The 13,594-nt window shown below is 43.4% G+C and overlaps 1 protein-coding gene across 1 annotated transcript in view; it reads left to right on the forward strand.

Moving 5' to 3' along the window:
* slco5a1 (solute carrier organic anion transporter family member 5A1) overlaps nucleotides 1-6,864 on the forward strand; it is a gene marked incomplete at both ends in the record, with an annotated part of 80,141 nt that extends 73,277 nt beyond the window's left edge. Inside the window, one exon of the mRNA XM_080752009.1 lies at nucleotides 6,398-6,864. Within this exon, the coding sequence (XP_080608135.1) occupies nucleotides 6,398-6,864 (467 nt within the window). The remainder of the gene's footprint in view (nucleotides 1-6,397) is intronic.
* Between the last annotated feature and the right edge of the window lie 6,730 nt (nucleotides 6,865-13,594).

The following is a 13,594-nucleotide window of genomic DNA, read 5'->3' on the forward strand; positions in this document are numbered from 1 at the left end:
GGTGTGGCGGGTGTGAATGTCAGCCCCTGTGGGGGGTATTTATATGCAAATATTGTGGCCAATGGCATTGTAATACTAAACAATAGAATCCAATGGTGGTGTTTAGGTGGTAGGGGGAGCTAAAATAAAATGATTTAAACCTTTTTTTGGATAAAATACAAACGTTGTAATATTACAACCGTGGGCCTTAGAGGGTTAAGTACAGTACTTTAGTAAAAGTACTTAGTTACTTTACACCACTGCACTTAGTGTAGCTGCAGATGGATGCGGGAGAGCTTCAAGCCTTGAATCTTGTGATGTGGAAAAGAGTCTGTGATATTAGGGTGGAGGAGTTCCTAAAAATGTCAAGGACATCTCAAGTGTAGCTGTCAAAGTGTAGAAAAGTGTTGCTTATTCATTTGCCTCCCTTTTTATTTTGCCATGATGCCATCTGCTTTGGGGACGTGACTCCTGTCGAAGGCCCACTTCTGTTAACGTTTAACTTTTAAGGCTGTTGTAATCCCCTGTCTTCTCAGCCCTCTCAGTTCTCTATCCTCTCTTCAACCACTTTCAGTCCAGAAATGGAATTATAGCAGAGAAGTGGATTTCTACTGGATTTATGTGAGATGGGTGTAGAGCAGGCGTAAAGGTTACATGCAGCTTTGCCCCAACAGGCCTATGACCTTCTTGGTTGGTTCATGTGAGCAGAGAGTACACACAGTCTGAGTCTAACCATCATATCGTCACTGTCGGTTGGAAACCTTGTATGTCCAAAACCCTTACTTTTAAGCAAATGGAAAAAATCACCTAACAAGTAAGGAGATTTCTGCACGCTTCAGCCAACAGTCGGTAGAAGGACTCGTCGGTGCTCAACAAGGACAAACTATATCAAAAAGCATACTATCTGGGCACTTCATAAATGACTACCCAAAATAAAATAATGGAGCACTCGACTGGTCTGCACGTTCAAGTGCTCCATTATTTTATTTTGGGTAGTCATTTATGAAGTGCCCAGAAAGTATGCTTTTTGGAATAAATAACCTGTTTTCCATTGGATCCAGTGTAGTTTTTGTTTAGTCACGAACTCTTCATTATTAGTACTTTTCAATGGTTCAATATTTTATGAAACCCACAGACACCCTTAACCACTTCCACATAGAAAATCCGTCAAAAATAGCAGAAATGTCGATCTACAAGCACACAACGCGTCTCTATGAAACACGTTGTGAGCTTGCAGATCTTTATTTTCTCTACTTTAGCTTGACACTCTTATACAGCAAAGTAGGGCATTAATGAAAAAATTAAATGATACAAGGTTTCTGCCCGACAGCGACGATATCACCTTTCCCATCAAACCTCAGGATCTGCATGCCTCTGCTCGTGGTTGTGCTTGCTTAGCAGTGCATGTTGAATTGAGGTCGTTCTAAATCATTCATTGCGAACATGTGTAACCAGGTGTTAAAGTCAGCTGTACAGCTGCATAAATGTCAAGCTTTGTTTCCTGCCTCCATGGCAGTGCTGGCTCCTTTCCAGTTCTGGATGTGTGGCGCCACCCAGTGGTGGTGCACTCATGGTTCAGATGTGTTCTGCTAGGAAATGTTCCTGATGATAAAAGTCAGAAAATCAAAGACCAATAAAAGACCAGTAAAATCATTTTATGTGCTGTGATTCATATGTTTGCTCTCAGAGTCCTTGAAATTAAAGTTGGAAAACCACTGGCCTAATAATCGGGGGATATCTTTAGAAATAGTGTCAAATCAGACGGGGGCATGGGGCTTCCTGACTTCCGTCATTACTATTGGGCTGCCATCATCCGCTGTGTAGCCTTCTGGAACCACTACTGCTTTTGCCGTGACCGTCCAGAGTGGACTTCCTTAGAGCTAGAATCGAGTGGAGATTTATCACTCCCAGCCCTCCTGGGTGCACCGTTGGGCGGGCCTTTGCCCGAACGTATAGTCAATCCGGTTGTACGTCACACACTGAGAGTGTGGACTCAGTTTAGGAGAACCTATAACTATGGAGATATCTCCTTGCTGACACCTGTAGCCTCTAACCACTTTTTCGCTCCGTCATTAGTCGACATAACCTTTCGTAACTGGCGCGGAAAAGGCATAAAAAGTTTTAAGAACCTGTTTATAGATGGTGGATTTGCCTCTTTCGAACAATTGGCGAGGAAGTACGGCCTGCCTAGAACGGACCTTTTTAGGTTCTTCCAAGTTAGACACTATGTAGAATCTGTTATACCTGACTTCCCAAACAAACCTAATAACAATCCCATAAATACATTTTTATCTTTCGACCCAATGACGAAAGGCGCTATATCAATCCTGTATGACACCATCAAGGGCTGACTGGGAAAGGGATCTGGGGCTCACTTTATCGGAAGAAAAGTGGGAATCAATCTTTTCCTCTATACATAAATCTTCCCTCTGTGCCCGTCACTGTTTAATACAATCCATACTATAATTAGAGAGGTCAGTCAGTCAGTCAGTCAGTAGGTCAGTCAGTCAGTAGGTCAGTCACAATGCATTTCCACCTTTATCTCTCCAGCAACTGATCCCAAATTTCACATGGCATTGGCCATTAGCATTATACAGACGGTGATGGAGCCCGATTTCCATTTTTCACAAATTCAAGCTATTTATTAGCGTTTCTTTACCACTTCTGTTCAACACTTCACCCTGTTGTCAGGGTTACGGTCTGTTCCTCCAGGCTATGGGATCTGTAGCCCCACACACACACCCACCAATCTCACAGTTAGGAATGTTGCAGTGTCTCTCTCTCTCTCTCTCTCTCTCTCTCTCTCTCTCTCTCTCTCTCTCTCTCTCTCTCTCTCATGTGGTTTGCCTGCATGCACGGGTCACTCATGCACCGGGTGCATTTGATGTGTGTCTTATCTTCCGACGGGTATGGCAAAATTATGTAGAGCAAGCGCATACATCCCCATACTTCTATTCACCTAATTTAGCTGTTAAATTATTTGTATCCATCAAAAAATATACACTCCTCCATGGGTTGCTCCTTACATTATGATGCTCCCACATATTCTCACGCACGCACCAGTTACAGTTACTTTTTCCATAACCCACACTCTGCACATATATTGGAGCACATATCTTCAAACGGGTAAGTTCTAGTTCAAAATAGTTCATAGGGCCCACATCTCTAAAGCTAAACTTGCAAGTATATACCCCGACGTTAGCTCCAGCTGTGATAAATGTAATGGTGAGGCCACGCTTATACACCAATACTGGACGTGTCCACGGCTACAGCGGTTCTGGAGTGGCGTATTTGACACCCTATCTACCCTCTACCCTCTACTGGCTCTGTTTGGTACAGTTGGAGGCGAGGGCCTTCCTTTAACAAATACAGAGGGTCGTATGGTTGACTTTGCTTTATTGATCGCTAGACGCGCCATTCTGCTCAAGTGGAAGGATGCTGCCCCGCCTGTGCTCAAACAATGGCTCCACACTGTAATGTCCTGTCTGGAACTCGAGATGCTGAGGTTCTCAATTGCTGGCTCTGAAAAGAAATTCTACAAGACTTGGGGCCCTTTTATGATGTTCTACCATAACACTCAAACGGCGTAGTGTGGCGCTTACCTGCCCTGACTAACCCAATACGCAACAAACTTTAATCTTTCTACTCTGCTTCCTTCTTACTTCCTTCCTCCCTTTCTGTAATAATCTTTATTTAAATTTTTGTTTCATTGGAATCTGATGTGGAACCGTCCTGGGGATTGTGGGTGGGGGGAGGGGGAATGGGGGGATAGGGGTTGGGGCTTTTCACTCTCTTAATAATGTACATTGATATCTACTGATGATGTATTCACTGTTTGAGATTGTCTACCCGCCTCTGGGTTATTGCTATTTGAAAAATGTAATAAAAAGATTTGAAAAGAAATAGTGTCAAATCCTGGAATAAATTCCTTACCAAAACAAATCTTCACTAATGTGTTTGTAAAGGTGTCTAGTAACACATCTCACAAAGACTGAAATTCAGTTTCCCTAGGAAAATCTTTGACAGCTAGGGTAATTCTGGGTCTCATTCACTCACTATACAGTATACACTATACTATAGGGGATAAAATCACTCCCAAATAATATGCTTTAAGTGGGATGTGAGGTGTCTAACTAGGTGTTTTAAATTATTCCGAATCCATTGCAAGCATTTGTTTTGCACCAAAAACATTCCTTGGGCTAGAAATGGACCCCCATACCACTGTGAAAAGTGATGACTTGTCACTAAACCATCATTTTATGGGCTGTTTTTAACACTTATGTTGCAATGATTTTTACTCTTCAATGTCTCGCGTTGCCATGGTTACCATAGACTTCCATGTAATTGTGCAAGTGTGTAAAAAGTGCACGCCCATGCCTAGATGATGCACCACGTGTGTAGATGCTGTTCACAGCTTTCAAACAAAAAAAATCCGCTTGGAAATCCGTTCAGGCATTCATGATTTATCAGCCATTATGTTTTCTTCAGATGTAAACAAACATGGCTGCCATGTTTGAAAGAATGGGTTGGTATGGGGGTTAAACATGCAATTTCGCGATCGCGATCATGCCTAATACATTTCTGGAGGTCCAAAAAAATGTTTTGAAAAACATTTTTTTTAACGGCCCAAACTCGGGAAACTCGGGGTTGGCACAGCACTAGTACCAATACAAACTCGGGAAACTCGGGGTTGGCACCATATGTGTTAACCCAATGAATGTTTTTTTGTGCAAAACAAATGCTTGCAATGGATTCAGAATAATTAAAAACACCTAGTTAGACCCCTCACATCCCACTTAAAGCATATTTTTTGGGAGTGATTTTTTCCCTTATAGTATAGTGTATAGTGAGTGAATGAGACCCAGAATTACCCTAGCTGTCAAAGATGTTCCTAGGGAAACTGAATTTCAGTCTTTGTTAGATATGTTACTAGACACCTTTACAAACACATTGGTGAAGAAATGTTTTGGTAAGGAATTTATTCCAGGACTTTTTAAGATATCCCCCGATTATAATGCAGTGGTTCCCCAATCTGGCTAGCCATTGTCAAAGAAAAGGGAACGCCCACTCGGTCTGTCCCTCTTCCTTCCTGCTCCAGCTACTAGAGAATGGTGGTTCCCAAACACCAAATATCCCCCTTTTTTCTTTTTCGTTCCCTACTTTTTGTTTTTAGTTAACACATTTTTTATTGAGATTTTTCAGAGAATTTCTGAAAATCTAAAGAACATTTGAAAATAGCCGATCTACAAGCTCACAATGCGTCACAATGCGACACAGATCTGCTTTTTTCAAAAGATGTTTTATACATTTCATACAAGTGAGAACTTGTGAAACTTGGACATTCTGCATAACGTGTGCTTTCTACTTTTGTTACTTTAAGTACATTTTGATACCAATACTTTTGTACTTTTACTCAAGTAAATTTCCAGACTTTTACTTGTAACAGAGTATTTCTACATTGCAGTATTGACATTTTACACCACTTTTCAACCTATCTTCATATAATTGTTCATGATAAAATAGCATAATTTTCTCTGTCTGTATCTCAGAGGAGGGCTGTGGGCAGGTCAGAAACCCATGGTCTTGTGACATCATCGATGGAGAATGCAGGCTTTCTATTCCTGAAAAGTTGCAGTGTTAAAGTGGAAGCCATTGTTCTCGTGATAATAAAAATCAAAATATTTTTTCCAAAAATCTGTCAAACAATGATGTCACAAGATTATGGATTTCTGAACTTCCCACGGCTCTCCTAAGAAACTAGATTTTTTTTTCTTGCTATTTTATTATGAACATTAGTGAGGACCTATTATATGAAGATAGGTTGAAAAGTGACAAAGTCGTCCTTTAACTCTTTTTGTGCCTATCCCGAACTAGTTCGGCTTTATTTCGGCCTTTTGATCGGCCGGTGTGCCGATCCCGAACTAGTCCGGCTTTTTATAAAAAAAAAAAAAAACATCCAGAGGCCTTACCGAAGCACCGGGCTAAATTTTCGAGTCGACCCCCGGCCGCGGTCTGTTTACATCGGCCCGCGAGAGCGTCGCGCCGCCGATATTTGCCGTCCACTCCAATGCAATCCATGATCTTTAGAGCTCATTTTCTCTGTTCCATGCATATCCATGAGGTGCACAAGGTTTAATCACGGCTAAATCGCCGAAAATAGGGCTTCTAAAATGCTTGGTAGCCAATAGCTAACTTCAAGCTAACTTCATCCTGTTCCTGTTCATGACACAAAGGAAAGTGTTCAGGCGCGTCATGGCTGCGCACGGCTTGTGCATATACAGCGTATGTCTATGGTGGATTCTCTGGCCATTGGGCGCCCTCATGTGGTGATTCTGGACACTGTATGAGTTAAGTGCAAAATGTGAGTACTTTTCCCACCACTGGTAATAACGGCGTCTCTCCCTCCTCTCCTCCCCAGCCTACATCCCCACGCCCATCTACTTTGGCGCCGTCATCGACACCACGTGCATGCTGTGGCAGCAGGACTGCGGCGTGCACGGCTCCTGCTGGGAGTACGACGTCACCTCCTTCCGCTTCGTCTACTTCGGCCTGGCCGCCAGCCTCAAGTTCGTGGGCTTCATCTTCATTTTCCTCACCTGGTACTCCATCAAGCACAAGGAGGACCGCGCCGAGATCTGGCGCCAGCGGCTGCCGCCACCGCTGGGCACCGTCAGCGAGCTCATATGCCACGTGGGCGGCATCAAGACGCACGCCCGCACGCGCTCCTGCCCCGTGTTCATCCCGCCGCGTGCCGAGCCCCCGCCCCCCGCCGCCCTGCTGCTGAACCGCGGGCACAGCAGCCTCAGTTGCCCCGGCAACGGCCTCAAAGCAATAACCCCGCCCCTCCTCTTGCCACACCAACACAGAGGCTCCGCCCACGTCTAAGCGAAAGCCCCCCCCCCCCCAGTGACAACGTGCCTTCCTGCACCCTGTTTCAGCACCACGCCGCCACACAGTGTGTGCTTTTATCACACGAAGAAAAAAAACAACCAGACGCGCTTTCAGAGCAGCAGTCTGAAGCTCTTGACCTGAGGGGCTGCGAGGCCGACACACTCACAAGCACGTCCGCCATACTTTTAAAAAAAAGGGCTGGCCGTCATGGTCAATGAGGAGGGGGAACTATCAGATGCTCCGGCAGACTTGTTTTTAAGTTTGGTTTTGATCTGCATATCATGATGCGCCGCAGCCACAGAAGGTCAGCTCTGCGTTTCAAAGTGTGTGAACGTTACATGGTGCTACTGTAAAAGAGATGGGGCATTATAATCTCTACAACTGACCAGTGGGAAAAAGACAAAATGACTTCCATCAACACTGCGTCTAAAGCACAATTGACCAACCTGTACTATGCAAGATCCAGTGTACAGCTCCTCTGTCCTCCTCAGTACAGTACAGCTCACTGTATGTATTCCGTATGTACCCTTACTGTACCCATGTTCATTCACGATAAGCCCGACCACGATCACGGTCGGGCACACCAACCTCATTGAATGTTAATAGCTACAAATATTACTTTACCATGCGGTTGGAGAGGTGTGAACATGGCTGCCCTAAGTTGTACTTTATGAGCCGTTCCACCCGTTCTTTGTGACGTACCTGTCGGTGTAGGTCTCTGGCTAAGATCTTGTGTTGTTTGTATATATTCAAAATGGACAAAAGTGCATTTGTTTTGGTCCTGCGAACCTCCTCTTAATCCTTTTTTCTTAACAGTGCCTCTCAGGCCATCTTGGCCAGTCCAGTATATAGCTAGCTACCCAATAGCCAATCGCTGTCCGCTCATTTGAGGGACAAACTTCTTCTTAGTTGCCCTGCTCTTCTCTTTTTGGGAACAGCTTACACCAATCTTGAAGCCTCCTATTGGTGATAGGGTATTGTACAAAAAAGAAATCGGTTTAGTCAAGAAATCTGTTTCTCAGTATGCTGTGCACCAGAATTAGCCAAGCAGTGAGGCGTCTTGTCCGAGTCTGCACTCAAACTACTATTACTGTTTGAAGTATACACTTATGAAGTATATACTGTACAGTCCTAAAAAGTTGTCGGCACACACCTGAAACGGGAACGACCAAGGAGACGCAAGAAAAGTCCATCTTAACTCTTGGACACAAGAAGTACTGTAATGTTTGAACACTGCTGTATTCTAACAAATGTGGCAACATTTGTTGTTTCTTTAGATTTCTTGAAAGTAAAGTGATTTGATCTGACCCATTACATTAATCAACCGGTCAAAGCACGCATCATTTTGGCTTTGTGTTGTAATGGCTTCTACATTCTATTGGTCATCAGATGTACATATTACTTATAATGATAGGCATTTAGGCTTTTAAGAATTAGTGCGGCGAGCATGTAAATGATGAAACCCATTTTATCAAGAGAGTAATACATTTTGATTATTCGTTTTATGGGTGTTTGAGGGCCTCTAGTGGACACAAGCTGTAATTGTGAGAAGGCCAGTGAATGTTGTGGTAAGCAGACCTACAGTACTATGGAGCTGTTGGTTAAAGGTTAATTATTAAACTTAATCACTGCTATGAATTCAAGTCTACTGCTAGATGTAATCATATTTACAAAATCATCAAAACAAAGCACAAGTTATCATTACATTGTAGACCAATAGGTAAAAAGAAAAAAACTTTGCCATTGTGATAGTCTGGAATTTCTACTCTGCCCATATAGAAGTGTGTTATTACTGTTGGCGTGACCATCACATGATAGAGAGCAAGGTTTGTAAAATAGTGGAGGAAATTCGGCAGAATTAAAGCTTGTTTAAATGATGTTCAAGCCTTGAGGTCTGACTTCATTCAAGTTTTGTTTACCAATTTTGGGTACACGAAAAAATGGAGCTGAAATGTCTCTGAGGTGCCAGGGGCTTTCTGTGTTGTGTACCACATAATGGCAAGAGTCTTATACCACAGTTATTGATGTCTTCTGCTGGCCTATAGATACATTAACTTTGACTACTTTATTTTGCGGAATGGTATTTATCTGTGATGAAGTGAGACAGGATCATGGAATGATTCCCAGACTTGGACTTGGAATATTGAAAGAACTGGGCTGGGCTATCAAAATGATGCACATGACATTCCGACGGCCATTGTTTTAAGAAATGTACATTTGCATGCAGTGATTAAGTTTCGATGATATACCTCTTTGTCAATAGCTTTCACAGTATCATGCCAGATAAAGATTACCATATGGCGTTTGGGTGAATAATGCCAAATCATGGGATTCAATCTTAGTATTATCTCGAGTACCTCGAATTACATATTCCTAAATGATCGTGTAAATAATGACAAAGAAACTGAAGCATATTATAGAGCTCACACTTAGTTAGAAGCCTATTTATGAATTAACCAGTAACATTGTAATCAACAAGAGAATAAATAGAAATCAAGATTTAAAACAAAAAAAATCAAGGAAACTGTATATTTCTTTTCTCTGTGCCTGAACAGTATTTGCATTGGAGGGGTTGTGCTCAACTCATGAAATGGGGGAGTTGTTTTTACTGATTTTTTTCTTCTTTTTTTTTGAAGAGGACTACATTTGAGTTGATCAATCTAGTAATGCTACACAGAATGCCCTTATCTCAATTTGTCATGATTCTCTACCCTTGCTCCATATTTAAACAAGTTAGCACTGATCAGGGACTGCTTAAATCCTGACTGGAAAGCCTAATGCCTAATTTATGCTTCAGCGACAGTGTCAGGTATTTTCAACTGCAGGAGGCTAGTTGACTCGACACTTTGTTTTTGTCGACAAAGCATAAATCAGGCAAAGTACTCAAAGAAGCATTCACTGCACCTCATGGAAACTTGTGTACTACAGCAAGGGAATGGACTTCTGCAGCACCACAGAGCAGCTAAACAGTGATTTAAAATGAACTGGACAAAAAAAAGTGCACATTTGGTAGCGAAGGGGTAGAGAACCATAAACATTTAACAGCACATGGATTATGTGACCGTGAAGGGCTTGATGTACTTTGTAGCGCCTGGTGTCGCACACAGAAAATGTCGTATCTAAATATTCTCGTTGCGCGATACCGGCGGATAACCAAGTTTAATTCCGGCTTGAGGGTGATTGACTTTGAGTGTGTGCCCGGGAACGGATACACGAGGGGCAGGGGTTGATGTGTTCCTAGGGTTAAGGGTTCCTATTCCCTTGTACTGTATTCACACCGGGACTTAAATGCCCCACTATCCAAATGCCTGGACTACTATTGCTCTGATGCAGACGACTGCAGGTAGACCGTAGATTTGCTTTAACGTCATCTTCTTGTAACTTTGAACTGAAAGTGTATTCATTTCATGGACTGAAGCTGTATTCTGAAGGTCGAGCTCTACTTTGCTTTGTGTTCCTCAGGAGCGGAAGTCTCAACAATGTTTGTGAACACTTGGTTTACAAACGCCTTGAATACTTGATATTTGTCATTAAAAATGGAAAAAACTATTCTGTCTGACTTGTTTTTTTTCCCCCTGAAGAATTTACAGACATTACTGGCAGAGTCCACTGAGTTGGACCTGGTGCTCTATCCTTTTATGCAACATACTCTGTAGTCTGTACTGTATGACACACTATTGACAGAGATGATGCTGTCGAGTCGACAGGTTCCTATGAGGGATGAAAGTCAATGTGATTTTTATTGAGACCAGTATAATTCACACTTGATAACCCTTGTGCACGTTCATCCATCTATCTATCTAACTATTAATTTACATAATGTCTGTCCGTCTGATGTCCGTCTACTCTGAAGTCATAGTACTTCACAGACTGGCCTGGACATACATGGAACACCATATATGGACATAAAAGAGAGCCAGACAGACAGGGCCATATATGGAGATTACTGATGTCTGACATCATAGATGTCTGAAGTCATAGACCACATCAGACTGACACAATATGTCCATGTATGGGCATGTGACATCATTGATGTCTGACGTCATAGACCACATGATGCTTAATGTTGATGACATCAGGGATCTCCATATATGGGAATAAAAGGGATTGTATTTGTGTCGCTGCCCTACCAGGGCATCATCTGGGAATGCCCTATATGGACATATTGTGTCAGTCTCATGTGGTCTATGGGAATGCCCATATATGGACATATTTACTGACCAACATATTGAGGACTAGTAACCATTAATTTGCGGAATGTCTGTCTACAGTACTCTTGACGTCATAGTACTGATGTCACATACTGGCCTGGACACGGAACACCATATATGGGCATAGCACACGGAACACCAGTATATATACACTATGGGCATAAACGGGTGAAACGGGTGAAACCCTAACCCTAACCCTAACCCTAACCCTAACCCAAATTTCTGACATCACTGATATTGCCGCCTGTACTGCGCATGTGTCCCCGCCATGGTAACATCCGCATGCAGAAACAATGCCCAAATTTGGAGATGTCTGACATCACTGGGTGATGGGTGAGTCTGGATTCTCCAACATTACTTCTGAGACTCCTACATTCAATCCCTCATACTGTGCACACCCCCGGGCAAGGTCCTAGTTCTATCTTACAATAAATGGGATGATCAGTATCACCTAAGCCAGATGAAATTCCAACTATGATTGCCCTGTCGCACCACCCCTACAAGCAAAAAACAGGCCTATAGGCCTACATACTGTATGTAATATTGTTAGCATGTAGAATTGCTAGGTTTGTTTTTGTATACATTTTCAGTTGGATGCAGAGTTCCTTACACAATTGGCATATTGAGAGGTAGGACAATCAAAAAAGAGGCATCTTGCAAAATGACTAATTCTTTGTGGAAAAAGGACTTTTTTTTTAACTTAAAGATCCTATGACACGGCTCGAAGTTATCATGTATGATACAATAAGTCACGTGGTCTCTCTGAAAACAGTTTGAAATGGCGCACATGTATGACCAGTAAGACTCCCTAATCGGGAGATAAGCGACCGTAGGTGGCTTATCTCCACAAATAGGGCAAAAATGTGTTTTTCCAAAATCTTCCTGATCCATGTTGATGACATGAGTGTAGACATGCTGTGTAGTGATATTCGTGATTTTAGGGCAAAAACTGTAGGAGCAGTGTCCAAAAATGTGTTTTAAAAATCGTCCTGAAGGTGGCGCTACAATAGGGCCATGTGAGAAATGAGGGGTGGGGTCTCCGCGTTGCCTTGGCAGACGAATAGGTACCGGCCCCGGCTCTCCCGGACGCTCCTAGCCCGAGTTACGGCATTTTATGTGCGCTGCAGTGGCAGGGGGTCCTCCACTGGGGGCGCCACCACTTTTGCATCCGTTCTGGAGCACCAGGAGTCGGTGGTCCCCGGGAATTCCCCGTGAGCAGCCCCGGGTGGTCATTTGGTCATTTTTGCACATTTGGTCATTTTTTACATCTGGGGGTCCCCCTGGGGCTCCGGGGGTCCTTGGAGGTTGTAGTTTGGCAGGCAAGGAGTGTGTGTGTGTAAAATCTGGCATGGATCGGGTCAACGGGTGCGGAGATATAAGCAGGGAAAAAGTGTGACGTGTGACGTGTGAGCACATTTGGTCATTTTTTACATCTGGGGTCCCTGGGGCTCCGGGGGTCCTTGGAGGTTGTAGTTTGGCAGTCAAGGAGTGTGTGTGCAAAATTTGGCATGGATGGGGGCAACGGTTGTGGAGATATGAGCAGGGCAAAAGTGTGACGGACGGACTGACTGACTGACTGACCCACGGACAGCCGGTGGAGGTTTCTACAGTAAGTAGCTCCCTACAGTCGCAACTATGGTCTTCCTGTCTTCCTGACCGGGAAAAATGCATGTTGTGAGCTTGTAGCTCAGCTATTTTCTGTCACCAACACACACACGCACGCACACACACACACACACGCACACGCACGCACACACACACACACACACACACACACACACACACGCACACACTGTGTTTGTATGAGTGGGGGGAGACGTCATACATACATACAGACAGTCAACATTAGAAGAACTCAAAACCACAGCACCTGCAGAAATCTAGAGTGCCAGAGTGGTATACAGGGCTGCCAACATTTGACTGTCAGAATCCAGGAGATTAAAATTTTAACTGACGGCTAAGATAAAACGACACATTTGCAAAGTATTCTAGTGATGGTGTGGTGGTCTAAGACATACGGGCAGTTGACAGTTTGCCATGGTTACTCATTGAAGTTGAATCTCCATATATGGAGATAACCTACGCATCACACTAAGTCTGACCTCACCAGCCCATATTTGGGCATGAGCAACTTATGTCTCCATATATGGAGATATGATGACATCACACAGTCCTCAGCCGATGATGTGGCGTGATGTCATACAATACACAAACGAGCCCTACAGTATAAAGGGGCAATTCTTGCCAGGAAAGAAGCATTTCTTCGACTCAGACCTTATCGCCAGGGTTGGCTTATAGCAGCTGTCGGTAGGACCATATATGGATTCTGTTAGTGTGGATCTCCTAACAGGGCATCATCTGGGATACAATCCCTTTTATGCCCATATATGGAGATCCCTAACATAATCCCTTTCATGCCCATATATGGAGATCCCTAACAGAATCCCTTTTATGCCCATATATGGAGATCCCTAACAGCATCCCTTTATGCCCATATGGAGATCACTAACAGC

The sequence above is a fragment of the Nannobrachium achirus genome, assembly GCF_963921795.1.
Source record: "Nannobrachium achirus genome assembly, chromosome: 21".
Lineage (NCBI taxonomy): Eukaryota > Metazoa > Chordata > Actinopteri > Myctophiformes > Myctophidae > Nannobrachium > Nannobrachium achirus.